At 36.1% G+C, this 27,830-nt stretch overlaps 1 protein-coding gene across 1 annotated transcript; it reads left to right on the top strand.

Annotated features, from left to right (window-relative positions):
* The first annotated feature begins 1,142 nt into the window (after window positions 1–1,142).
* LOC129242367 (alpha-protein kinase 1-like) lies at window positions 1,143–19,676 on the top strand. Its single transcript, XM_054878972.1, has 3 exons — window positions 1,143–1,367; window positions 17,147–17,509; window positions 17,583–19,676. The coding sequence occupies exons 1-3, from the start codon at window positions 1,143–1,145 to the stop codon at window positions 19,674–19,676; spliced, it is 2,682 nt and encodes an 893-aa protein (XP_054734947.1).
* The last annotated feature ends 8,154 nt before the right edge of the window (window positions 19,677–27,830 follow it).

Here is a 27,830-nt window from a genome sequence, read left to right as displayed (position 1 = left end):
AACTTTTCGAAAAAAATATCGAATCATAGAATTATCAATAGCTAATTTAGCTTATCGATAGCTTCGGTATGCCCATATCTGGCGTTTGTATAAACGCCTGCGCATAGGCTACAGCTTTCCGATTGCAACATGTGCGCCATAAAGTCAGTTGTTCTAAATATATTTATAAGTATGCATACTTACATATACGTAATCATTTATGTGGATATGCACGTAAGTATGTACAACCGCTCCAGATGAGAGAACTTCCGCTTATGGCTTGAAAGCATTGAGTGAGACATTGACGGTATGGAAATGTTGCGATAATATTAACAAAAACAAAAGGACGTTAAATGTAAAGGTGGTTGGTTTAAACAAAACACAATATGACACATACATATATACTTATTTTCAAATGAACATAAATGTGAGCTTAACTACAAACATTATGTGTTATATGTATCTATATACTTATGTATATTTACAAGCATAATTGTAGGTGGTATTTGGGTATGCCAATACCTACAAATGTATTTTGCCTTTTTTGTGGCTACGTATATGACAGTATCGCCTATGACTTTGGCCTGCGCAGAACAACGAACGGAAAATACGAAAGTTGCAATAAGTTCATATGTACACATTATCAAACAGGAAAGAGTTGATTAAAAATATAAGTAAAATATTTTTAAAGGGGAAACCGGGAAATATTATCATTCTCATGTTGAATAAAAAACCCTGTGAAGCGTGAAAAATGTTAAAATCCGTCGTTGTTAATGTAATTTTCGCTTGTGCATGCATATAGGAATATATATATGTGTACGTGTACATCCATTAGTTTTTATATAATAATCATATAATTTTAATGAAGTGAATTGCTTAACAAAAGTGAAGAAAAAAAATTAATTTCCAGTAATTATACAAAAAGCGAAACAGCAAAAGAAATTTTTATCATACAAAACCAAATAGAAATCAATAGAATACACGGATTGTCTATCATAGAATATACATATTCAGCTACGTTAATATGCCGACTGCATTTGCGATCTTTGCCACAGTCAAATACTCATATGGAGAGTGCATAATTATGAAGATTAAATAGAGAAATATTGGACAAATTGCAATTAAACAATTTTTAAAACTCAATTACTATACTTCAATTCACAATGGCCGCGGTCAGCGCCAATCCCATCAGCACAAGTTGCCAAAGCATCGTTTCGGCTAGCGGCCCGAGTGCAGGTAGTTTGGGTACGGTTGTCATTGGCGGCGCAACACCGGGCCAACGCTCGACAACACACTATGTCAATGGCACTGGAAGTTTGGGCCGTCTCAAGTACCATCACAAACATAAGAGTCTGGATGCAAGCGATGAGGAGCTCGATTATTCTCAGGTAATATTATTTGGTAATTGACATTTACAATATGCGATTATATTTTGCACAAGCACAATAATTATGTATGTCGTAGATGAATAAATAGACTCGTACATACATATTAATAATGTGCATAAACGGCGGAGAGTTGGTGCATGGTTACTTTTCGGTTGATACCGGATTTAATGTTCACTGTGGATGTGAAAAATCAAACGATGGACATTTCTTTTCCAATAGGACTATACTTCAGCAAGTAATGGCGAACTGCTGTGAATAGGGTTCTCTTAAAATCACCGGCCGTTTGAAGCCGGCTTAAAACTGGAATGTTCCTCCAAACATCTAACTCGGGATAAATGTGGCAATTGTACTTATGTACACTACATTAAAGTACTCTGCAGATAAAAGTTCCCACTCCACAAAAGACAGAATAAGTATATTTTGAACAGATTTCAATTCTTACACTATTTTCTGCGTCTTTTTTTTGCTGGCAATCATTTTTTATGAACATTAGTAGTAGTACTCTTTGCCGATCTTGTTATTTTGTTACGAAATTTGAAATTAATTTTAACGTTGAGGAATGAAAAATATTTGAGTTATATTGAGAAAATTAAAATTTATTAATACTAGAGAAATAGCAGGACGAGTAGAATGCAGCCAAGTTATTGTTGTGCCAGAATGAAATGAAATTTATACAGTGTGCCACTTAAGTCACCGTACTCTTGTTATATTTGCACAAATCACCCTATAACTTGGCCAAATTTTTGTTAAATTTATAAAACTGTGATGTAGGCTAATAAAACAATATGTTTTCTTCTAAGCTACAAAAGAAAAACAATTACTTTTAATTTTAGTCTTATATTATTGGAGCGAATGTAAACATACTCACATATTTGCGTCAACAAAAGTCTACACTTATTTTTTTGTGCTGTCCGGCGCCAGCGTTCTTCTTAGAAATAACGGGGTGTGCAGTAATGAGTCAATTCATAATAGTTGGCGTGTTTTGCTTGAGCTGGACAAAATATTCGGTTTTTATAGACAAAATGCCTCGAAAAGAGTTACCACTTGATGATCGTGGAAAGATCCTGCATCTCCACACAAATGAGCAAAAATCTTATGCAGAGATAGCTAAGATTATGGGTAGTAGCAAATCCACTATTCAGACTGTCATTGGGCCCCCTGCACTTTCCGATCGTGACAGGCGCACAATAAAGCCTCTGGTGGACAAGGATCCGTCGCAACATTGACAAGGAGATGCACCCGGAAACAGTTAGTAGAACGATAAAAACATATAACTTTAGGTCCTACACTCCTCGCAAGAAGCCGCACGTAAATTTAATTAATTGGAGAAAGCGTATGTGGACAAACCAATTGACTTCTGTCGGAAGGTCATCTTCTCAGATGAGTCGAAGTACAATATTTTTGGCTCAGACGAGCGTCTCCGCGTATGGAGGAGACTAGGAGAAGCCCGAAATCCAAAGAATACCATAAAAACCGTAAAACACGGCGGCGGAGGTATTATGGTTTGGGGCTGCATGGCTGCAGCAGGAGTCGGAAATTTGGAATATATTGACGGAGTGATGGATTGATATTTAAAAAAAAAAAAATATGAAGCGCCGAGAGATTGGAAATATGTTCCGATTTCTATTTTCAGCAAGACAACGACCCTAAACATAAATCAATGAACACCAGGCTGTACCTCGCGTACAACACTCCACGCCTTTTTTAGACGCCACCACAGAGCCCGGATATCAATCCGATTTAATGCGTGTGGAATATGCTGGAAAAAAATAAGGAGGCACCACATAAGCAATAAAAACCTCCTGCGAGAGGCATTGTACCAAGAGTGGTCCGCAATGAATCCCAATTACATTGAAAAACTGGTGATGTCAATGCCAAATCGCCTCAGAGAGGTGATTAAGATAAAGGGTTATCCCACTAAATACTAAGTTATATTAGTTTGTAAGAGTACGTGGACTTTTGTTGATGCATATATTGAAGTTCCTTTTGTTTTTTAATTAATAATATTACATTAAGTTTGAAAGCTTACTATTTTTATTTCATGATTTAAAAGAAAATATATTGTTTTGTAAGCCTGAATCAAAGTTTTTTAAATTTAATAAAAATTTGGCCAAGTTACAGACTGATTTGTGCAAATATAACAAGGGTACGGTGATTTAAGCGACACACTGTAAAAACTTATGCCCACGATCTCGCTTTTTGTCTTCAGCAGAGCTGAGCTCCAAGATGAAGGAGCGGTGGTACGGGGTCGATAATAGTGCTTTTACGGTACGCAGGCTTACCAGAACGAAAGCTTAGAAAAAAGTCAATTCTAGTTTTTCGGACTCAGTGACCGATTTTGTAATCATAATTTAAATTGCACTGCTAAGCTTACTAATGAATGGTGGAACAATGCTTCTTGCGTGACAACCATTCGGTAGGTGCCGAATTTAACAATTTTTTTTATTCCTAATAACTTCCAATTATGGAGAACTAACCGACATTGAAACCTTTCAGCATCGCAAATGTAGGAAGAATTTATTTATTTTATTTATTTATTTATTCAATTAATAGTCTACAAAATACAGTATTTCTTAGAGACTATGAAAAAAGATTAATGCTAAATAAATTAATCAAAGTGAAATTAAACTTACAATTCACTAGTTTCAATGGTAATGAGTGAAAGAAAAAGAGGAGGATTATAAGATAATACTAATAATTTAGTTCAACAATTCATTTAGTACCAATTTGAAGTGGTCCTTTGTTGAAGAAATCCAGGCTAGTATGATTTGAAAGCGCATTAAATTCTCTCAGAGTTCGGAACATTGGAACTATAATTAGTTCTTACCATCCCTAACCAGAAAAAAATGATTCCGTAAACTTCGAGGAATATTAAAAGTAATGGAGAGAATAGTCCTTCTAATATTTAGTGATTTTGGATTAATGGGCAAGCACCGACTTTTATAAGATGGAATTGGATAAGTGAAATTTAAATTAATCGCAGTGTATGGAGAAGATGTGTTGACAATACGCCAGTGCCAGAACTGGGTTGCAAAATTGTGATCCGCAATTTTGATGACGAAGATGCACCACGTTCTGGAAGGCCGGTTTTAGCTGATAAAGACGTGATAAAGGCGCTAGTTTATGCAAACCGGTGAATAACAACATGTGAGATTGGTGAGAGGTTAAATTTATCGAATTCAACTGTTTATGCCCACCTGAAAGGCCTGGGATAACCTCGAGGCTCGATATATCCACAAAAAATTACTTTCCGAATAACCCAATAGTAGTACTTTCGAACACTTCCCAATGCCGCCAACATAAGCCGTAATAATGCAAATACTTTTCGCCCCAAACTTTCTTTCAATATCCACTGCGGAAATAATTTTGTATATTTTGAAATGTTATTCAAGCGACGATGATGTCGATGATCGCGAGCTATTATTCCAACAGTACCCATCTTCTGAATTTTCTGAGAAGAATTAGGGTTCCGCGAATTTTGCAGATACTAATATAATAATTTAAGCGCCTTTGTCTCAACTAATCCTTATCTACCTCGCTTTTAGTCAGTTTTAAGTCTTTTAGCCTGTTTGGAGTCCCTTACGAAATCACGAAATCCTGTAAATTTAAAGGCTAATATTTATTTAAGATTAATTATAAATACATATTTATTTATTTTACGCTAAAGTAGTTCTGAGACTATCTTTCCACAAATTCATTAAATGCTTTAAAAAATTTTATACCTTCATGTAAAATTTTTTATTGCTACAAGCCAGTGTACAAGTGTTACGCTTTATTAGAGCAATTCACAGCAGAATGGCAATACCAAAACCTTTCACGGCTGTGTATCGATGTTATTAAGTCATAAAGCAGAAATCACATTTTCCATCAAAAGTATTTGTACGAGTATTTGCCCAAGATGAAAAGGAATATTTTATATATGTATGTGACTAAATAATATTAGTTATGCAAGGGTTTAACAAAGGGGTAACACAGCTTTAAACTAAGAATATAGGTACATATGTTGTATGAGCCACCGTCATTATACATAAATTTCATATAAATATAGTATACATATGTAACATATTTGTAATTTGCAAGATTTTTTCTGCGCTGATGCTCCAACCAACATTAGAAAGGCCTTGCAGGAAAGGGCATCATAACTATTGACATTTGTTTGAATTGGGAATAAGAGCCAGCTGCACTCGGCCATACAATCAATCGATAAAATGTATTTCACATACTATATTGAACTATGGGTGGTCTCACGCTGCAGCTGTTTTCAATAATTTAGTCAAATTTCGATAATTATTTATTGCATAGAGTATTTTCATAGAACCTGAAAACAAATTGATGTTATAGAATAATTGGAGGAGATTTTGGAAAAAAAATTGTATCTTGGTTAATATTATATTTTAGAACTTTTTAAAGAAAACCTATTTGATCATGGATCGACAGATGTGGTGTTCGATTGTAACGATTTATTCAAAATCATTTTGGAAGTAGAGGTGAAGGACAGCAAACAAAGCAATTTTGTCTAGGAGTGTATGAGTATCACCGCTAAATATAATTTGGTTAGAAAAGTTTCTATGCATTTTTTCACGAGTTAAATCCGATTTTGATGATAGAACAAGTTTTTTCTAACAGCGGTCGCCCCGGCAGGCAATGACAAACCTCGGAGTGCATTTCTGCAATGAAAAAGCTCCTCATAAAAAACCATTTGCCGTTCGGAGTCGGCTTAAAACTGTAAGTATCTCAATTTGTGGAGCAACATCTAAAAGCACACAAAAGATAGGAGGAGGAACTCGGCCAAACACTTATTTCTAAGGTAATATTGTATATTTTGTTGAGTCGAAAGTCTTTTTAGGATTAATAATGAATCATCGAAAGATATTTAAATGAATGTTTGAATTGGGATGCATAATGACGTATTGCAAATAGAGGGACTTACAGTTTTATGCCCCTTCCGAACCATAGAAAGCTTTCATGGCAATGATTTTGAAAAGGGTTCCTTTACCTTGTTGGGCACATAGTTGCATAGTTGGGCACAGTGCATTAAGTTTTAAGTGCACTGAACATTTCATTTACTGGTATTCGAAATTGAAATTTGGAACGCATTACCATTAAAGGTGTAGTGAAAGCCACTTACAGCTAGACAAAATTGGTTATATTGGTTTTGGTTACCAAATACCCACGGCACGTAATTTGCTATGTAATTCCCGAATTACCTTGTTTCCACGGCGCATTCATAATTCACTTTGACAACTCTTATTTTTGTTCTTGTTCTTTGTTTATTATTATCATTAATTAGAGAAAGAAAGATTTTATTTTATTTTTTAGCGAAGATTGTGTTGATTTATTCCCTCCATTTTCCAGTAATAAGGAAAGTGCCAGCAAATGGGAACAGGATGGCGGAAGGCACTTATATAAAGAAACGAGTTGCGTGGCTGCAGGAAAAATAGCCACAAACTTTTAAAAATGATGCAGTAGTTGCAGAGCCTAGGATTTGTGACCTCGGTGGTACAGGCAAATACGAAAATGCACAACTTGAGTGCATGGTAACTCTGAGGCCAATTTACTTCCATTATGGGGGCGTCCATAAATTACGTGAGGTGTTTTTTTTTTTATTTTCTGACCCTCCCTCCCCCCTGGTGAGATGTCGTGAGATTTTATTCAACCCCCTCCCCCATCCCCCAATCTCACGTGAGATTTTTCAAAATGTGGGTTTCTTATGTAAACGCGTTGCATTGTTATTGTAAAAAGAAAAAAAATGCTTCGTGCTTTTATTTACGACTAGTTACGACTAGCAATCAATATTGCTGAGAATTATAAGTGTAATAAAAATTTAACAATCGTAACTACTGCGATTAAAAAAAGAATATCTACTCTAATTCAGTCCATGGAGAATCATGTGCGGCCATAAGATTTTAAGTAAAATCATCTGCTCCTTCAACTTCGTTCTGATCTAGCCACTCTAAGGCGTTGACGCTTGCGCACAGTAACTCATTAGCTCGTCTTGTGACAATCCGTGAGTGTCACACTTTGTGGAACATACGCGCTTGCTTAGCTGGTGCAATGTGAGCTGCTCGCCTGTGCTCTGCAGCTCTTGTGATAGATGCGAAGTAAATACCGCGTGTACTGCAGCATCTTTTCTCTAAATCATCACGTATACTTGGGCAATAGAGATCATAAGGCGTGCTGATGGAGGCATTCAGCGGTTGAATCGGTAGGCGTATTAGAAATGGAGCAAATGACTTTGCGTCATGCTCTTTAAAGTTCGGAATTGTCAAACGTCCATCAACCTGAGTGAGGAGGAGGCAGAAAACGGCCGTGAAGAATCATATGCAGATCCGGGTGTCGCTGCCACTCAGCTCGTACTCTCTTGTTCATCGAGTCGCGCGTTCGGCTGATAGTGGCGCGAAAACAAACGACGGGCTACACTGTACAGTAAATTCAGATTAAATTGAGCTATTTGGTATAAAACAAATATGGTGGTTTGACAGTAGTAATGTATAACGTTGAAGTATGAATGAAATTATTTTCTTTCGAACGAATTAGTGAATGATCTTAATCATACTACGATTACGCTTAAGATTAAATCTTAAGCATGTACAATCTGGATAATGGACCAAAATAGTATAATTTTTTTTGTTTCAATCAGAAAAAAAATGCGTGATATTTGCCGAGACCCCCCTCTCTCCAACGTAAGATTAGATGAGATTTGACTCGACCCCCTTCCCCCTTAAACATCTCACGTAATTTATGGACGCCCCCTATTTTGTTTTGTTACTTTGAGTGCTATTAAAATTTAACTTTTTCTGGTTATCTTCAACGTTTGTTAGTTTTGTCTTGTTTTACCCTTTGGTTCTGGTTTGATAGCAATAATAATATTGTAGATCAATAATAATTGATAGGCTTTCATAATTGTCCGATAAAGTATAGAACGACTTGTAAGGTAATTAAGACTGATTTACTTACAAATGCACCAATTCGTTTTAAAAATTTTGTATGGTGAATTACGTAATTCGAAGGGTAGTTGAGACGTGAATTAGGAATTAGAGAGTGAATTAGGTGCCACGGAAACATCGCATAATAAAATTTGGATTGCCAAAACTTACAAAACTCGTTATGGAATGTCGTATTTTTTCCTGACAGGGAAGCAAGGAAGCATGTTAATACGTAAGCATGTTAATACGTGTATGTACATACATTGGCGAATTGGCTGAAAAGTGATAAAGGGATTATGAGCGTTAAAGTGTGGGGGCATGTGTGGTCAAGTGTATTAGCACAAATCAATCAAGTGTTAACAAATTGTGCACGGGACACGTACTAGTACAATTTCTGACGATTGATACTTGAGCGCGAGACATGTACTAGTACGGCATAATATTATATTTCAATATAAAATAAAGTTTAGGTAAAAAATTAAATAATTTTCGATTTATTGAGATTTAACTGAATAACTAAATTTGCGAGCAAAATCCCTGCGCCTGGCACGATTCTCTGTTTATATACCTATGTATGTAAGTAATAATAGTATTTGTGTACGTTTGTTTTGATTCATATTAAAACAAGCATACGAGTGTAATATAACTAATATAATAATAATTAGATGTGACATCAGTGTTCAAGTTCGCCTAACTCTAATCGTGACAGCCCGCAGATTTAAAATGAGAAAGTATATACCTACAGTAAAACTCAATGCTTGCACACCTCGTTACTTGCAACACAAATTTTATTTTTCATTGTGTACTCAGTACTTGCGACATTAGAAGATTTTTAGCTCGATACTTCACTTACGGTACTTGGCTCAGGGAAGTACCGCCGATGTTACTCTACCAGAGTGACATTTTTTGGATTGAATCAGGTCAATGAATTTAGAGGAAGCACCGTTTAATTCCTTTGCTGACGGAATGACAGTTTTGCGTTAACTTTTGCATGGTGTGGTCTCATAATGGCAAAGGGAAAATTAACGCTGCTTCCAACAAAAGAAAAAGCAGACATTCTAAACAAATTATGCCGGAATTTCAGCTAAGAAGTTTCACGTACATAGAGCAACAAAATAACACGTATTACACAAAATGAATAGTCCAAAAATTTTTTTTTTCTTTTGTCGGGACAACTAGCAAGTGCAGCACTCAGACATTAATTAAGGAAATTGTACTACACTTGGATTCTCTTTTAATTTTCTTTAAATCTACCTGATCTCCGAAGAAATCTGAGTAGATCTTGTGGTACCAAGGAGCCCAGGTGGTCGCTTCTTAACACGTCAGTGCCAAAGACCGCAAACCTGATTCGAGCGAAGGCAGGCAGACGCACAGGAAGTGACCCGCCAACTCATCCTTCTCTTCACAAACTGGGCAAAGTGCACTGTCTGAGATGCCTACCTTTCCCATGTGCTTCGCCCATAGAAAGTGGTCCGTCATCAGTCCAACCAGCTGTCTGCACTCCCTTATGCTTAATGACAGGAGGATTTGCGACAGTCGATCGGACATGACAGGTAACATCAGTTTAGTCCATCTGCAGCTTCTCTCTGCCTTCCCAGCTCGCTTGTGGGTCGTAGTAACCCATTTGCTAACCGTGGCTTTGATGGCTGCAGAGGGGAGTGGCAAAACGGGCTCTGGGCCACAGAAGTTGGCCTCAGAGCCCATCCTAGCTAAGGAGTCAGAGGTCTCATTACCCACGATACCCACGTGTCCCGGGACCCATGTTAGCATCAGGCTATTATGTCTACCGACATATTTCAGCCTGGATTTACAGGACTCGACTACTCCTGATGTGGTTGGGGGGCTGTCTAAGGCCATGAGCGCAGCTTGGCTGTCGCTGCAGATACATATACATCTGCCTCTCCATCTGTTTTCCAGAACAAAGTTCAACGCTTCTTGAACAGCAAACACCTCCGCATTCCAATACCAAAGTGCTTAGTCTATAAAGTAGTTTGTTACACGATCTGAAGCCGATCCAGCTAAAAGGAAGACGCTTAAGATTTCTGAGTTTCCAAAAATAAAAAAGGCATGTTCAAATGGTTTACCGATCAAAGGGCCAACAACTTACCAATTACAAGTGATGTGCTAAAAGAGAAGGGCAAGTTAGTAGATGCCAAAATTCAGGAAACCCACTGTGGGCTTTCGGCAGGCAATTTCCTAATGCATTTCTGCCGGAAATTGAAGACATGAACTTGAACGATGTTTAATTTCAGTACGATGGCGCGTCATGCCACACAGCCTATGCCACAATAAATATTTTGCCCGCCAAATTCGGTAGTCGGCTATCTCGAAGCTGTGATTAATCACGTTAGATTTTTGAGGTGCCTTGAAGGGCCGATGTTATGCAAGAAAATCCATTAAGAATTCAGTCGGTTAAGGCGAATATTGAAAAAGCCATGCTTGAATTGGACCCAGAAATCGTAACTAAGGTCTTGGAAAAATGGGTTAACTGAATGCGCTATTGTGAAGCCAGCCGAGGCAGTCACATGATTACAGCCGTGATCCGTAAATAATGAGAATGTTTTCTCTTTCAAATAAGCCAGTAATATACCGAAAAAATGAATATTTGTAAATTTGTTTAACTAAAAAAACATTGTATTAACTATTCTGTATATACTACTATGTTTTTACAGCCACTTTATGTATGCTACATACATACAAGTACATATATATGTAAGTATTTAAGTGTTCACTTCGTATTGTACTCGGGGGCTTGTTCACCTTTGTGCGTTTTTAACATTTTCCACATTTCATATTCGTATATTATTTACTCGTAGAATGTGTCACAATGTAGCGTGAAATACAATAATTTGCCGGCCGCCACCACTGCAACGGTGTACTCGTAATTACTAAAAGACCGCACCTCAACATTTCTACAATACAAACTATTTTTTATGTGATCAAAATACAATACATTTAATCTACACCCTCTATTAAGCACAAATGTACTATACATAAAAAGAATTTATGGTTCCCTTTTGTGAGAACATTTTAATTATTTCGTTATTTGTCATTATATTTTGAGTAGGGCCGGAAAATGAGTTCAATCAAAGAGTTGCGATTGATGTTTGTGTTAAACTTAGTAAATTTTGTATCGAAACGCAGCTGTAAGCAAATTTAAAAAGTGAAAATGAAAAACAAGAACGGAGGGTTGACAACGCAATAAAAGTACAATAACAAAGTACAGTTTTTATCCAAGCCTGATAATTTTTAATTTAAATGGCCATAACTTTAGTTATACTTTATTTGCGGCAAAAGATTGATTTAGTTGGTAACATCGATAAAAATAGCTCTTTGTAGATACATGAAACTAAATTTTTGATCAACATTAAAAAATTAACTTCGTTTCACTCCTTTATTTTTAAATTCATGGGTGTATTAAGATGAAATCTTTTATTGCTCAACAATACTAGCACTAGATACATTTTAGGTCGATGGTTTTAAATAATTAAATAAAAGTATAGCAGTTTGTTTTTGATGGCGCCATCTTTTTAATGAGCTAGTGCGTTGGAAATTACATTCCTAGCTGACTTCCAGTGAAAGTTTGGTGATATTCGGTTCAGTGGAAGCGAAGTTGTTGCGTCTAAAGTGTCAGTATGTTTGTGTCATCGGTACAAAAATGAGTTTCGAACAAAGAACTAATATCAAATTTTGTTTTAAAATCGGTTAAACGTTTACCGAAGCATTTGAATTGATGAAAAACGTTTATGGCGATGATTGTCTATCTCGTGCCAGAGTTCATGAGTGACTTACACGTTTCAGAGATTGTTGTGAGGACATAAATGACAATGAACATACGGGCCGCCCAAAATCAGTAATCACCGAAAACTCCATGGAAATTGTTTGTAAATTTACCAATACTGAAACCGAAATCATCGTTGAAATTCACGAAATCGGAGTGGAATATCTCCAAAACATCGATTTATCGCATTTTAACTGATCATTTGGGCTTACGAAAGGTTTGTGTACGTTTCATTGTGCCCATTTACACACGGAGACATCTGGAAGGGAAACATTTTGTTCATGGGCGAAGGACGGTCGGGGAAGAGGGAAGGGATTTTGTCTCCCGTACTCGGCGACACGCTTTGCTCTTCTTATTCGTATTTCTTATCTTAAAGCAATTTTTAACAGTTGCTTCATTCGTTTTCTTCTTTTGTGGAAGAAAGTTTTAAGTTATGTGTTGGTTTTCAATCAAACGGAAGATAACAACGATGACAAACATCTGAACGCTGCTTGGGAAATGCACGATTATTTTTGCTAGTAAAGTAGGTATAATTTAAAATAGTTATGGGACATGTTTATGTTGATTTCTAATTTTTCCCTGCATTTCTAGATACTCAAGTTAATTTTAAGTGAATTATTTACATATGAAATATTTTTAATTTAATTTTTTTTATTCAAGTATAAGAATTTATAAATATATTTCAATAAAAAAAACAACAAATTATTTATTATTTAACCAGTTTGCATTTTTCATTCATATATTTAAGAAACTGTTGTCGAACGCTCACTGCTTTACATGTAAGCGCGTGCTAGAATACATCCGAACCAGACGATGCTAAAGTATTAAATGTCAAAATGTTGCCGAAAACCTTTTTGCCCGTGTGTACGCGAATGAAACATCAAAAGAGAATTTCCAGTGTCTCCCTTCCAGATGTCTCCTCGTGTCAATCGGGACATTCCGCACAAGTTAACTGAGGATCAAAAATTGCTCAGAATTCAACATTCGAAAGACCTCATTAAAGAGACGAGAAAAGACTTGCTTTACAATATTGTAACTGGTGATAAAACGTGGTGCTTCCAACATGAATCTGAAACTAACTGGAAACTGGAAAACTCAAAAATCAAGTCGATGCTCATTTGTTTTTACGATTACAAGGGAATTTTCCACAAGGAGTTTGTGTCAACGGGCCAAACCGTCAAGCGCGTGACTACTCTCAAACTAAATACATACTTTTTTCGACCGAAATCTTCAAAATCTTGGTGTTTACGATTGGTGTTTACTGCGCAGCTGCGGCCAACATTTGAAAGGGATTATTTTTAAAAATACCATAAATGTCATGAATGGTTCTACACAAAAATAATAAAGAGTGTTCAATCAATTTGAATTTTCGTTGTTTTATTTCAATTTAAAATCCGATACCTCTAAATTGATCACCCTTTAGATATAAGAAAGTTTTGATTGCGTATGTGACCTGTGTTGTTTCACAAAAATGTCTTTCTAGCAACACTGTGTTGACATTTCTTTCACTTACTACAAAAAATAGAGAAAGGAGGTGCATATTTGTAAACAAGGACTTTACATTAAAATATAGGAGATGCACAAGTGAAAGGGTGTGTGAGAAAGATCTTTCCTATACACATATACAATCTTTATAAGAGAAAAATGCATGTGGAGGTTTTTCCGTGACATTTACGACTTTCTTATATGCAGTAAGTACTGTACGAATACATAATCAAAAACTCGCATAAAAGGTAAGGGCCAGTAGTCATAGTCCATACATTTTAGTAAAAACTAAATCACTGCTAAATTTTACATGCCGACACACAAGCAGGTATCTATTGTTCTTCTCTGAATAGCTTATACGATAGTACGGAACTAACAGTGAATTCCCTTTTCAATAGTGTTTAAGTTATAGTATCTTCTTATATGTATAAGTATGGGAAAGCAAATTATTGTTTTGCTTGCGTTTCTGAGCTATCGAAATATTCGGTACTATTCCGGATAGATATATGCATCTACTCTCGACATGAGTACAGAAATGGTTTGCAATTGGCAAATTCGAAATTAGAAATTTGTTTAACTATGTATTTAGTTCAGATTTTCCCTATAGGGAATATGTAAACTAGCATGTGTGAGTACCCGCTCTTGTTTGTAAGGATGTACTAACAAACATAGATCACAAGGGATTGCTTGAAAAAGTTGTCATTAACTAACGAGAATTTTATGCGCTTAGAAATGATGAGCAATGCCTTTGGGTGCAGCAGCAACTACAAAGACATTTCAATGCGTGTATGAGCAAATGCAGACTAAGGGTAGCAGCAAAACGAAATGAGTGAAAAAGGAAGTGAATGCAACAATTTTTATTATAATATAGCTGTTTATTTATTATACTTTTTTATGAGCTTGTAACATGAAAGCGCTCAAAAATATGTTTTCTTATATCTACTTATAGTTGGGAGTGTATAGGTTAAAAAGGACCAAATACCCCATTTATTTTTAACTGAGATGCTTTTAAACCTTTTTCGGGGTATTATATCAGAAGTTATGACATTAATTTTTTTTGCCCATCGAAATAGCGTCCCCATAGAGAAAATAGAGAACATAAGTTCTTAGTCAGGAATATGGGAACCAATAGAAAGGTGGTGCCTGGCTAATACCTGCAGGGTCTCCAAAGCGCTCTTGCCAAAACTGAATCTTAGACAAAATGTTTACTTGGACTCAACAGATCAATTACCAACGTCCTCATAGCTGTTATAACGGGCACCCTAGCCAGTAGAATGGGTGTACCTCGCAATGACTTCTGCAGGAGCTGTAGAAATGAAGAAGAAATTGAGTCGGTACAACATCTCCTCTGTGAATGCCCTGCACTTCAAAGAAGCCGTGCCAAATATATGTGTGATTATATGACATAGATATATACATGCATAGATTTCGATACACATCAAATCATTGACCGATTTCGCTTATTTTCATTACCAAACTACCTTGGGCAAGGTATCATATACGAGGTTTGTTAAAGAAATAAGGTGAATTTTCAAATTTCGTGGGGAATGTACATTCGACTTTCTATTATTATGTTTTTTTTTTAATTGATACACTCGACTCGAATATATGTGAACGGTTTTGTTTATGAGAGGCATAAATAAGACAAGGGTTTTGCGTGTTCGGCGACTTTTGGCTCTCCTGAACTCAGTCAGTGGCATGATTGGGCTTTAGTTTCGATGTCATAATCATATACTCATGATTCGTCACCAGTTATGACCCTTTTAAGCAAATCTGGATCATCGTTGACATCATTAAACAATTCCTGAGCGATGCTCAAGCGTCGTTGATTTTGGTAAAAGTGCAGCAATTTAGCAATGAGCTGCCACACGCTTCATGAACAACATTTTCGATTGCATGGCATGAGCCAACCTATATGCTGACATCATCAACTTTCTCAACATTTTCATCGGATGTTGATGTACTGGGGTGTCCAGAACGAGCGTTATTATTCAGACCAGATAAAACCCTGTCAACTCTTTATACCTAAATTTCGTTTGCATTATTTACTGAAGGACTATCCTCTATGTAGTTCATGTGAATAATCCAAAACAATTGAAACTTTGAAAGGTAGTACAAAGAGCGAAATATTGTCCCAATTATGCCTATGTTAAGTATAATCAAAATTTTCACCAAACTAATGGAATCTGTAAGAGTGTACGCAGGAAACTTTTCAAAAATATTATTCATCATTCATAAATTGTATTCTCTATACTACATATCTAAGTATAGTCTGTGTAATAGAAGCATGACCGCCATAACTATTTCACGAAATCTAAAAACTGCATTATACAGGCTTATAATATTTATTAAACGCAATATATTCAATAAAATATATATAACCTAACATGGCTTCACATCTTCGAGTCATACATTTTGTTAATTTCTGCGTAACTCGTGGAGATAATCGGCGACAAATCAGCCAAATTTGCCTTGCTAACTGTTTGACCCTCCATATTTGATTTTCTTTGAGTTTTTACTTAACGTAAATTCAACGTTTTAATCCAAATTTGGTGCTTCCAAGCTGTACACCTTCGGATTCGATGCTTTTCGTTGTCTTCTTCTAAAATCCAAGGTTGACTAGTTCTTCCAAATATTTTGTTAAATTTTATTAATCAAAATTGCATTCAAATTGGCGGTAAACACAAAGAAACGGCCAAAATCTTTTTAGGAAAAGCAGTCTTAAACATGAACCTTAACTGTTAAGTATCCAGTTAGGGTTCATGTTTGGGACTGCTTTTTCTTAAAAGATTTCGTTAAGGTTGTCGATTATCAGTAGCACACCAGGATGGACGTATGCAACTATTGGAAGAATCATCTTCGAATATTAAGTTTGCACTATTCCGATCTGAGTTTGCCTTAGCCCATGCAAGACTTTTTCAATGTGTGGGAGTTGCGGAATATGCTCCGGAATTTGAGGTCTTCCGTACGTAAAGTCCTCACGAATGATGTCTTTGGATACATTAACACCACTGTTTTTAGGGGTTGCGTATTTGTGGATTGATACGCCTACTTAGAGGAGAGGAATTTTTTTTGGGCCTCGTCCGGGAAAGTCGTCAACGATTTAATTTTCGGAACCTATTGCACCCGTGTATTTAGGAACTTTTTTGACTTCTTCAAAATTTTGATGCAGATACCCGTGCCATTTTTGGACCTTAAGAGTGTGTACATAGCAACACTGCTTCCAATCGTTTTTCATATGCGGAACTGATTTTGCAAAAAAAACGTGCGATTTCTAAATTTTTCACAAAACTAACAAATTGCATAACACGTTTTACAAAAGGATACACCTACTTAGCAGCATTTAAATTTAGAACGGAAAATTAATTAATGGATTGGATAATGAATTTTTCCAATCACGCTTCTATTAGACAGACTGCATGCCAATAAAAAGACATTGAATAAAAAATATGTGTTTTATTTAATTAAAAAATAACATAAGGTAGAACATGAATACCATTAGCTGGAACCCATTCACCCTTGACCGAACTCAAAATGTTGCACAGTGCTATGGGTAATCTTAATATTAATATTATACCTTTTTTCAGTTGTCCCAGTCTACACATATCATTGGACGAGTCAGGTCGGAACGTTTCCTCGCTTCGAAGCCCGATGAAGATCGTCGTAGGCGTACTATCATAATTGAAAAGAAGGACGACTCGTACGGTTTCACACTGCAGAGTTATGGTATACACTATAAAAAAGATCAGGAAGTTGAGATGATCACCTACGTCGATTACGTGGAATATGATGGGCCGGCATATAAAGCAGGCATGCGTGAAGGCGATGTTATACTCTCCATTAATGGCACTGACATGGAAAAAGCTGATCATAAGACAATTGTGGATTTTATAAAAAGCTCTGATACGCGCATGCGTATGGTGGTACTTTTTGAAGATTGTGTGCGAAAGGTATGCTAATTGTATTTGCCAGAATGAATTTTTATATTAATTTTGCTTGTAACCGCTCTTTTGCTACTCATAGGTCGACCTTCATATGCGCTACATACATTTGCAAAACCTTCTACATAGCAAAATGAATGAATTGGAACGTATTTGCCTTCGTGAACGCGAACTACTTGAGGGCAAATGGAAGACACATAGTTTGCCCGCACGCAAAAAAGCCACCACATCACCCACGGACGCTGAAAGCGGCATTTCACCTACAGATGGAGAAACGCAAAATTTGCCATACTATCGACCGGCACTTTCCACCGAAGATGTTCCTAGCATGGCCAGGCTTCAGTCGCAACAAGCTATTATACCGCCGCCTGCACAATTTATGCTTACCTACCATTATTTAGATCCGACTTATCGCTATGTAATGAAGCCATCTATTTCCAATAGCAGCGGGGAGTATATTGTTGGCTCTACGAGTGGCCCTGACGGCATACAACGTAGCCCAAGTGAGCAACATTTTATTTTGCGGCACACAGAATCGTTTGATAAGGCAACGGGTATGGCGAATCTTTCTCATCGAAGTGGTTTAAGCCAGCAAAGGAACGGTGCTGGATCTCAAGCACCTATACCCCCACCAAGAACTTGCGAAAAGCACAAACAACCAAACAAACAGCACTCAGTGGATCAGCAACAGTATCAACAACAGCAACAACAACAACAGCCATATCAATTAAAATCAACAAGTACCACACAGAAGCCACACAAGTCTGGCAAACATTGCTATGGGCATTCCTGCAATCCTTGCATTGGCCATTTTAAATGGAAGTCGGCAGAAAAGGCAGCCGCTACAGCGAGCGCTGCAGTGAGCGGTGCGGGTGGCGCTGGTGTCGCCAGTGGTAATGGTAATAATGGCAATTTTGACAATGTCAGCTTAGATGCATACGACTTGGCTAGTCCTTGCTGTGACGCACATTGTGTGCCAACGCGCCGCCGAACACGTCACAAAGAACACACGCACAAGCATAAACATCGTGATCGTGAACGTGATTCAAAAGATCGTCAGCAGAGGCCCAAATCACAGACATCGCACACCTCTCCCAGTACCACGAGGCATCATATGCATCATCATCACCATCACACAACACAAGATATGTTGCAACAGCAGCAGCAGCAGCAGCAGCAACAGCAACAGCAACAGCAACAGCAGCTGCCACATCATCATCACCATCATTTACCGCCACAACAGCAGCAGCAGCAGCAGCAACAAACTCACGGTGCTTGTGATTCACATAATGGCAGTATACGTTCGCGTTATTTCGATTTGACAACAGGTCTAATGAGCCATTGTAGCTTACACTCGTGCACCTCTAGTGAGTTTCCGCCAGCTGATTCTACTTCTTACACTACATCGCTTAGTACGGACACTTTGTATTGGGATCCAAACAGCGAGCACACTGCATCTCGCCAGCATTCCACCAAATCCCGACAGTCTTATCAACCACAAACGCAACAACATGCACAACAATCACAAAGGCCGCAACATCAACAGCATTCACATCATCAACAACAGCCGGCAGCGCATGTGCACGGCGTCTATCAGCAACGATATCATATAACCGCTACACAGGTTCAACCTTCACAGATTTATCCACAAGCAAGTTACGTGCAAAAACCGAAATCCTGGGATAATCTAACAACGAAAGCAGTGAGCGGTTATGGTTTTGGGTATGGCTACTTGGATACGGTAACTGTGAAACCGACAATGAAATTGCAAATCGCGCAACAACGCCATTCCATACCACGCAAGAATCCTTACGGCCGATATTCAACTTACACTGATGTAGAAAATTATGCGCCACCACCTTCACAGTTTGTTGAAGAACTGATTACTACCACAACAACAACGAAAATTATGGCTAAATCAACGGAGGAGTTGATTGCAGCTCCTGTACAACAGACACCATGCGATTGTATGACGAAACAGCAGCAACAGGCGCTCAAGGCAGCCCAATATCAATTGAATCAGGCAGCAAAGGTATCGCATCACAATAGTTGTCAAATGGGATACTATTCACATCTGCCGCGACCAACTCAAGATGCAGGCACTTCGACTGTGCAGACTACGACAACTGGTGCTTCCGGAGATGTTGCGACAGTATCCGAAGTGACAAGATTGTAGGCAACGCTCGTTTAGGCCAATAAACTAGGAAAGCGGCAATTGGTCTAAATGATAATGGAAAATGTTGGTGACAAATAGCCAAGAGAGAATACAAAAATGAAATGGTATACTGGTTATGCAAGTATGTGTAAACATACAAATATACAGGTCATTAACGCACACACCCTTTGTTAGAAGTGTCGTCATGCTTCTATTCCAATTTGTTGTACGAGTGAGTTAACGTTGCGCTATAAATGAAGTGTTCCACAATTTTCCCACTCGACCGAACGGTAAGAAGTTTTGTGGCGCGATCAACAGTAGATATTTTAACAAAAATCATATGATGTTGCACGTCCCCAGTGAACATCGAAAAATAGTGTATCAAATAGAAGTCATGCACGTAACAACACCGCTATTGGCTCCAGGCTTTTTAAAACCGCTTTCAGCGAAGAACTATTCGCCAAATTTTAAAATTGCGAACTCAAGGATTCTTTAGCATTATTATTTGCATCATGAAATATACATGCCTCCCATTTGTAGAACAACACCAAGACGCACGCCACAAAATAGGAGGAGGAGCTCGGCCAAACACCCAAAAAAAGGGTGGACTACATACATATATGTATATATATATATACGCCTTACAAAACTATGGAAAGCACAATAAAAAACAGAAACCTTTGATGGACGACTAGATTAAAAAAATATCGCCGAAGCCAACCTTAAGGTCTACTCAAAAAACAATCTGATATGTCGGTAAATTGCTGTATCCACTAATTAGGTGAATCTGGAGATTTTCATCAAACTTCCGACTCCGACGAAGAGAGAGGCAACTGCATAGAAAAGAAAAAGTAGCTGTAATTATCAATTACTCTTTCACTGCTTACTTCCGTACGGAGGATCATTCATTTTAGTTCTGTTCTGTCCACAAGCAACCAATCACAACCTGCTCACATGACAGCTTACATAAAACACACCGATCCTAAAAATAATGTTGTTTAGATAGAGAACATGAGGATACATACATATACATATACAGAATAGGTATATGGTTCTATGGGAAAAATAGCCTTGCCACGTTTTGATCGCATTTGCTACTAAATAGCGAACTTTTTACAAAGCTCTTCATAGTGATTCATAGAAATTGCTTTGATGGCATTGATAATCTGATGGAAAGCATGCAAGTTGCAACGGGTTAAAAATGGTCACGGAACTATTTTAAGAGACTTCAAATTTTAATCTGGAAATAGCTATCAACGAACGCTTACAAACCATGCCTCGGGGGAATCTTTAAATTGCCTTCGTATTTTGCAACAATTGATTTAAAGAGCCAATATATGGTAAAACAAATTTGATCTGATGACAAGCAGAAATAGAACTTTGGAGCAATCGACTAAGCAAAACATGGCAGGAAGAGAACCCCGTTCTAGCAAGCAGCAATATCGGAATGAGTATCGTCAAGTGAGCTACTATAATCACCATAATCAGGACAGTTATAGGCATGCCACGGGAATTAGAAGTATTGGACATACTACCAAGATGCATTTAGAGATGTGAAAATGCATTGGAAAATTGTATTACAAAGTATCACTCTAACTCTGTTTGATAATAAACAAGGTCAGAGAGGTCGAAAAAAATACCCTGGTTCACTACCGATTAGTAATTTATTAAAAAGCCTAGGGTTAGAGAGCGGGATTCTTTTGAAAAAGTTTTTAAGGAGACTAGAAGTAGGCATCTATTATTATTATTTTGTGGTTACTCCACATATTTAATTGGGCTTATATTTAATTAAAAAAATTCGTCTTACCTCAATTAACGTCCATGAGTTGTAGCTAGCAGGAAAGAGTGAGACATGCGGAGAATAGAATAATAACGGATGATTGTTAAGCGTCCCAGTTTAGGTTATGTAGAAGGTGCACATACTCGTATAAATCTTCAGAAATTATTCGATGTGCAGTTGATTAAAAAAAAATTGTAAAGAAATATGAAAAAATAAATTTTATAAGTAGCCATCTTTATATGTATAAATCGGCTTTCTATACATATAAAGACTTTGAAAATAGTGGACAGGTATTGAGAAACAAGTTTTTATGTCTACAGAAATTATATATGCATAGAGAAATAATCATTTATTGGAAATAGATATTGGTAGAAAGTAGTGGTGGAAAACTATCGTATTGACTATCAATATTTGCCGTCAGTATTCACACCCTCCATCGATATATCGATACTATCGACCAAATTTAAATCAACATATTAAGGTTTTTATGGCTTTATATTAATTTTTTTTATGCTTTGGCGATGTACATATGTATGTATTTACAAAACAGTATTTTTTTGTGAAAAATCAGCTTGTCGACTGTTGTTACCTCACGTTTGGGACGCCTATCATTGATAATTAACCGGGTCTTGCTGAATATCCTCTTTCTTCGACAGATGAAACTGGCACGCTAAGGTGTCAATTTCCTTGTAGAATATGGTAATGGTTCAAACAGCAAATCATTGTTATGCTATAAGAGAGCAGATATTTAATAATCTGTTTTGAAAATTTGCCTTCATTATGTTAGCCTCCAAAACATTAATGGATCAGAATTATATTTGTAGTTGAGCTGCTGCAAATATTGTTTTTTTTTGTGTCAATTGCCGTCAATGTTAGTGTTCTAATATTTTAGTTGGTTACTCGTTGCCATAGAAACCTAATACTATAAAGGACTGGACTCAGGACTAACTGATTATGTTTCTGTACTTTTGTTATTTGCTAGCTTCAAAAAAGCAGATATTAACATTTCGGATTCCAACGCCTTCGATGCTTGTTCAGCATTTTCTTCAATTTAAAGCCTTTTTTTGAAGTATGGGTACAATAGGTATTGTACGTATCCAGGGCAGAGTTCGTTCTTCACAGAGAAAAAATCGTTTTACTACTGGTTTTAAAATATTGTATTGATATCCTTAGAAAGCTGTTGAAGCTGTAATGTAGTCCACGTATGAGTGGGATTATAAGAGATGAATCCACTTTCTTTGAACTAGAAAATTGTTGTTATTTGAAAATCAAATCAAATGTAAATCGCAGCGCATCCGATAGCTAGGATACGTTTGCAGAATGCCAGATGAAAGAATATATACCTCGCAAAGTTTTGAATGCACGCATGTGTGACGAAAAGCGAAGATGGCGCCCGAGAAAAAAATGGCAAGATGCCGTTGAGGACGGTCTAAGAACCATAGAAGCGCCGAACTACCGTAGTATGGCTATGGACAGAGATGCGTTGCGAAAAATTGGGTAGGAAGCTAATACGATTAATAATTCAAACAAACATTGCATAGCAACTATTCCACCTGGTTGAAACTTCTTGAATATCTTTTAAAGGTTTGTCAATGGATTGCTTTGCGAAAAGTTCTGCATTTGAAGTGGTGCTTGATTTAAAAAATCTTACAATATCTTAAACTTTTTTTAAAACTAAGAAAACTTTTTGTATTTTTAAACAATCTTGCACAACTAAGTTAACTGATTGTGCAGCACTTGGCAGATGCCGCTTTTTCAGAAGATGACAAGCCTTAAGCATTAAAGGTGCATTAGCTGTGACAATACAAATGACTTTTTCGCTCAAACCCCCTATCTACGAATATTTCAAACAGTGATGCCTCAATATTTTCAGCAGAATGGTTTGTTTGGTCAAGCCGGACTTTGGTTGACAAGATTTTGCATTTTACACTAAATTCGCTGTCAATAAAATGACAAATAGCAGACATATAGAACTCCATAGCCTGCGAGCTCCATAAATCGAAACTAACTGCAACGTATTCCACTGATTTAAGTTTATTTTTTAATTCTAATTTTGTGTTTCATCGATTAAATGTTTCATTCGATGAAATGCTTTTAAAAGTTGTTTTAGATGGAAGATGATATCAAGGATCTAAAACATCAATTAAACGAGTGAAACCTCTATCATTCACTATACTGAATGGTTGCAGCCGTTTGCTCACTCGTAATAGAACCTGCTGCGGCTTGCCTTTTTTCTTTTGAAGGCATACAAACTAAGCACCCCTGCAAGTAATCTCATTAATTCCTAGTATTTCCACTCGATTTGAAAGTATTCTTGCAGAATGAACAAATTTCTATGGATTTATTTTCCTAAGCCTTTGTAAAGTAATTCCAAACAGTGGATATTTTATTTTGTTTTTTGTTTGGTGGAGAATCACATTTTAATCTTACGAAGGAAAAAAACGCGCTCAATTGTTGCAGTCTACTCAAGTTAATCTGTCTTCGCACATATATACCCGTTATCTTTCCAAATTAAGTGTTTAAATCAACCTCTTTAGGCTGTGTTCATACGGGCCAACTTTTTATTGATGTCTGATAGTTATTTACATAGGTGGTTCCGATAGTATCGATAGTCCTAAGTCATAGAAAGTATTTTTTAAAACAACAAGCCATTGATATATCGATAGCATCATCGATATTTTTCCACCTCTATTAGGAAGTGCCAATCAGTTTTAACGCTTAATCTATATATGTTGCATACATGCTTATATATACAAGTACATACGCAGGCACATATAAATATATATATTTTTATTATCTAGAAGATCTGTGTGGCGTGAAACGTATTGAAACTATATATTAGGATGGGTAAAAAAAAAATGGCCAAAAAATGAGACACCTGTTTAATAATTTTTTGTATTTTACTATATAACAAAAATGCACTTTTCCGTAAATTTGGTATTAAATGCTTGCAGATCGATATTATTTCATCTCTTCTCTTAGTTTCTCACCAAAATAAGATGAAACAACAAGATAAATATTCTTGTTTCTTCAATTTTTTTATTTTGGGAGTTTTCACGTCCGATTTATTTTTTTTTAATGAGTAGTAGAGTATCTTTTTTTGATTTTTCTAACCATCCTACTATATAAGTATGCATTGCACGCACACATGACTATTAAGCTTTTATTCATCCATTATATACATCGATATGCAGAAACGAAACATTATACGAGCCAAGCTTTGAGTATTTTTTAAACATTTTAGTAGAGGAAAGAAGACTCAAAAGTGTAATTAACGCAATAAAGGAGTGGTGTGAGTTTATATTAAGTGCAAGCGTGGCATATTTGAATAGTGTAAAACAGTACTAATTAATAAAAAAAACGAATAACCCAACAAAAAACAATTTCAAATTAATAGTTCCAATGCAACAACTAAGAAGTTCAAACAGCCAAATTAAGAATAAATTTGCCATGTAAAAGTGTTCTGTTTGCGAGTATGTAGTGAAGGGACGAAAATTTTATATATATTTTTTTTAGTGTCATTAAAGTAAACTTGCATTTGCAATATTTTATATATATTGCTCACAATTAACCAAAGAAATAAATAAGTTTTAATGGAACTTCCTTTATTACTGTTAATATTAAATGAAGAAAATTATGTGACACTCAAATGCAATCCATACGAATTTAATTACTAAAACATGGTATAAACTAAAATGCGTACAGTATTGTGCAAGACATAGGTAACTTTTTCTCCTAAGCTGGCAACTTTTTCTAAAATATAAGATACTCATAGTGATAAGATACTTATAAATGTCAGCGCAACACATTTGAGTAATTTCTTCCCCTATTCTTGCATATAAATAAAGTTCAGTACTTTTGAAATGGTTAAAGCGAGAGTCACTATAGAATACAACCTTAGTCTTAATTATAATATGTAGTATCTTACACTACCTGTTGTATTTATACAAACACATTTTTTCTATAGATGTAATATTTCTATTACATAAAAATCTAATATTTTTTCAAAATAACAAGAGATAAGAGAGAGTAGAAGAGACAAAATAAAAAAATGTATGTGTATGGCTGACGTGGAAGTTTACATCTGAACTTGACTTTAGAAGTAAGCAAAGTTTTAGCCCTTTTTGCACATTCCTAAAAGGGTTTATCTTGTAACATCGACAGAGTTGTCAAAGTCAAGATAGTCGCCAGAATCGCATCTAGTTATTTGCCTATATACAATATAATAGGCCTCTTCTTTTCACCAAGCTTTAGCAAGTCGCTAATAGATGAAGCTACTAGTACAAATGAACATATCTTGGCAACGCGGGAATAGAACGGTCTTAAATTACATGTGTGTGAACGATCAGCATATGACCACCATGGGAATCATTGAGGACCTAATGGGCATGTCGTGCTTGGAGGAGGCGGATAGCACTGAGCACTTTCTCTGTGACTGTCCTGCCTTTGCTAAAGCACGGCTATGAGTTTTGGGTTCCGATGTCGTGAGAATGAGTAATATTCGTTCTCTAAAACTGGAGGATATTTACAGATTTGCCAAAGAATCTGGAAAATTCTCACAGGACTAACTATCTCTATCTCTGTCTCTATTCTTTCCTATCTCTTTCTCTGATACTTTTCTCCTTCCCTCCTTGCCTATCTACCCTCTTTCCAGAATTTTAAATACGATGGGCTTTTTAGCCTGAGTGTTTTAGGAGCTACCAAATCTCCTGCTGCTCCTTGGCTCGCCCTTTTCAAATTTCAATTTCGCGACAGTGCTTAAACCAGTCTAACGAGGTATGACCATACTCGCTAGCGGCGAAGCTTGCTCGATAACTTTGTTATTGCTTTCGCATGCAAATTTTTCGTTAAGTTAATCGAGCTTAAAGATAGTGAGCGGGAAAATTACGCGAAAGGAACTCGATTATATTAAATCTCAGTGCATGAATACATAACGGACAATATGCGGTTAGGATACTCACCACCAACGAGAGGCACGACTTTTTTAGTTTTAGAAGTTTGTTCGATCCGTACATGAACAGAAGCATATCTCTCAAAAGTTCTTAAAAATTCTCAACTGTTTCTACAATAAAATTACTAGGATTTGATCGATTTTCCATGGATTTAATGTTGATGAAGGGTAAATCAGTAAGGTAACAGTAGTAGAGTAAGAACATTATATTTTGTTGGTGCCTGAATTCCCCAGAAAGCAATAAAGTAAAGCATAAGCAAAATTTAGCAATTTAGAAAACGCATAAAATTAAGAAAGTCAAATCAGCTGCTTCAGTACTGCTATGCACCTTATTGGTGTGCCTATTTTGATTCTATGACGACTGAGGTGGTAAGCGATGAATAGTCGAGACATTAATGTGGGCAGAATTCCTACATAAATATTATGTGTGTATCAATACGGATAATAGCAAAAAATATCACCCGAAAAAATATTGTAGTTTTTCTAAAGTTCTAAAAGTTTTTCAAAATGAATAATAAACTCGACTATTAACGATATTTCCATGATTTTCTATCAAAATAGAAGTACTATTTTATTTGGTCTAAAACTCTAGCTTTGCTAACCTTAAAAATAGTAAAAAGTTGTATGCGCTATGCACAATACTGGGCGCAGTGAGTTTATTAATTATTTACCTAGACATTAATTAATAAATTATTTCGTGTGTTTTTCATAGAAGACTGAATTGCATACCAAATTTTAGGTAACTACACAAATTTCTTTAAGTAGTTAGTAACAACAATTTTCTTATTACTACAATTAAAAGGAAAATATAAGTACTTAATTTTATTTAAATAAAGCATTGTGATATAAATCAGCACATACTTAAATATTACTTTTATATCCTTATAAGCATTCTATGATTACGTGAGTTAAGTTTCACAATATATAATATTACGCACATATGTACGGGTATATGTATGTGTAAATGCGTGTATCGTCACATCAGTGTAATCAGTAATTTCGCATTTATTAGTTAAAAAATAATTTTAAGCACGTAAAAATGCCACATATGTTTTTCAAAGAGTACACAACTAAACCAAATATATACATACATACATACATATATAGCACCTATACATATATTTAACCATACCCTTTTTTATAAAACTGGCGCCAAAGGTGTGAAATATAAATACGGATACATGTTTAATATGAAATAATTACAATCAATAAAATTGTGTTAAATAAAATAAAAGTAGTAAACATTTTTTATCAACTTTTTGGATTATTTTTTTAAATATATTTTTGTCATACATAGGTCGTGAAGGGGTACTAAATGTTAATAATATGTAATTTCATCTACTGTATGAATCCATCTATTGGAGGAGCATCTTACGCAAACTGGGTAATATTTTACTCATATTTATTTATATTTTATTCATATTTTGAGCGGTCAACTTTACGT

This window comes from Anastrepha obliqua, chromosome 3 (assembly GCF_027943255.1).
Source record: "Anastrepha obliqua isolate idAnaObli1 chromosome 3, idAnaObli1_1.0, whole genome shotgun sequence".
Classification (NCBI taxonomy): domain Eukaryota; kingdom Metazoa; phylum Arthropoda; class Insecta; order Diptera; family Tephritidae; genus Anastrepha; species Anastrepha obliqua.
Note: the sequence above shows the minus strand (reverse complement) of the source record. Positions and strands in the feature narration are given on the sequence as shown.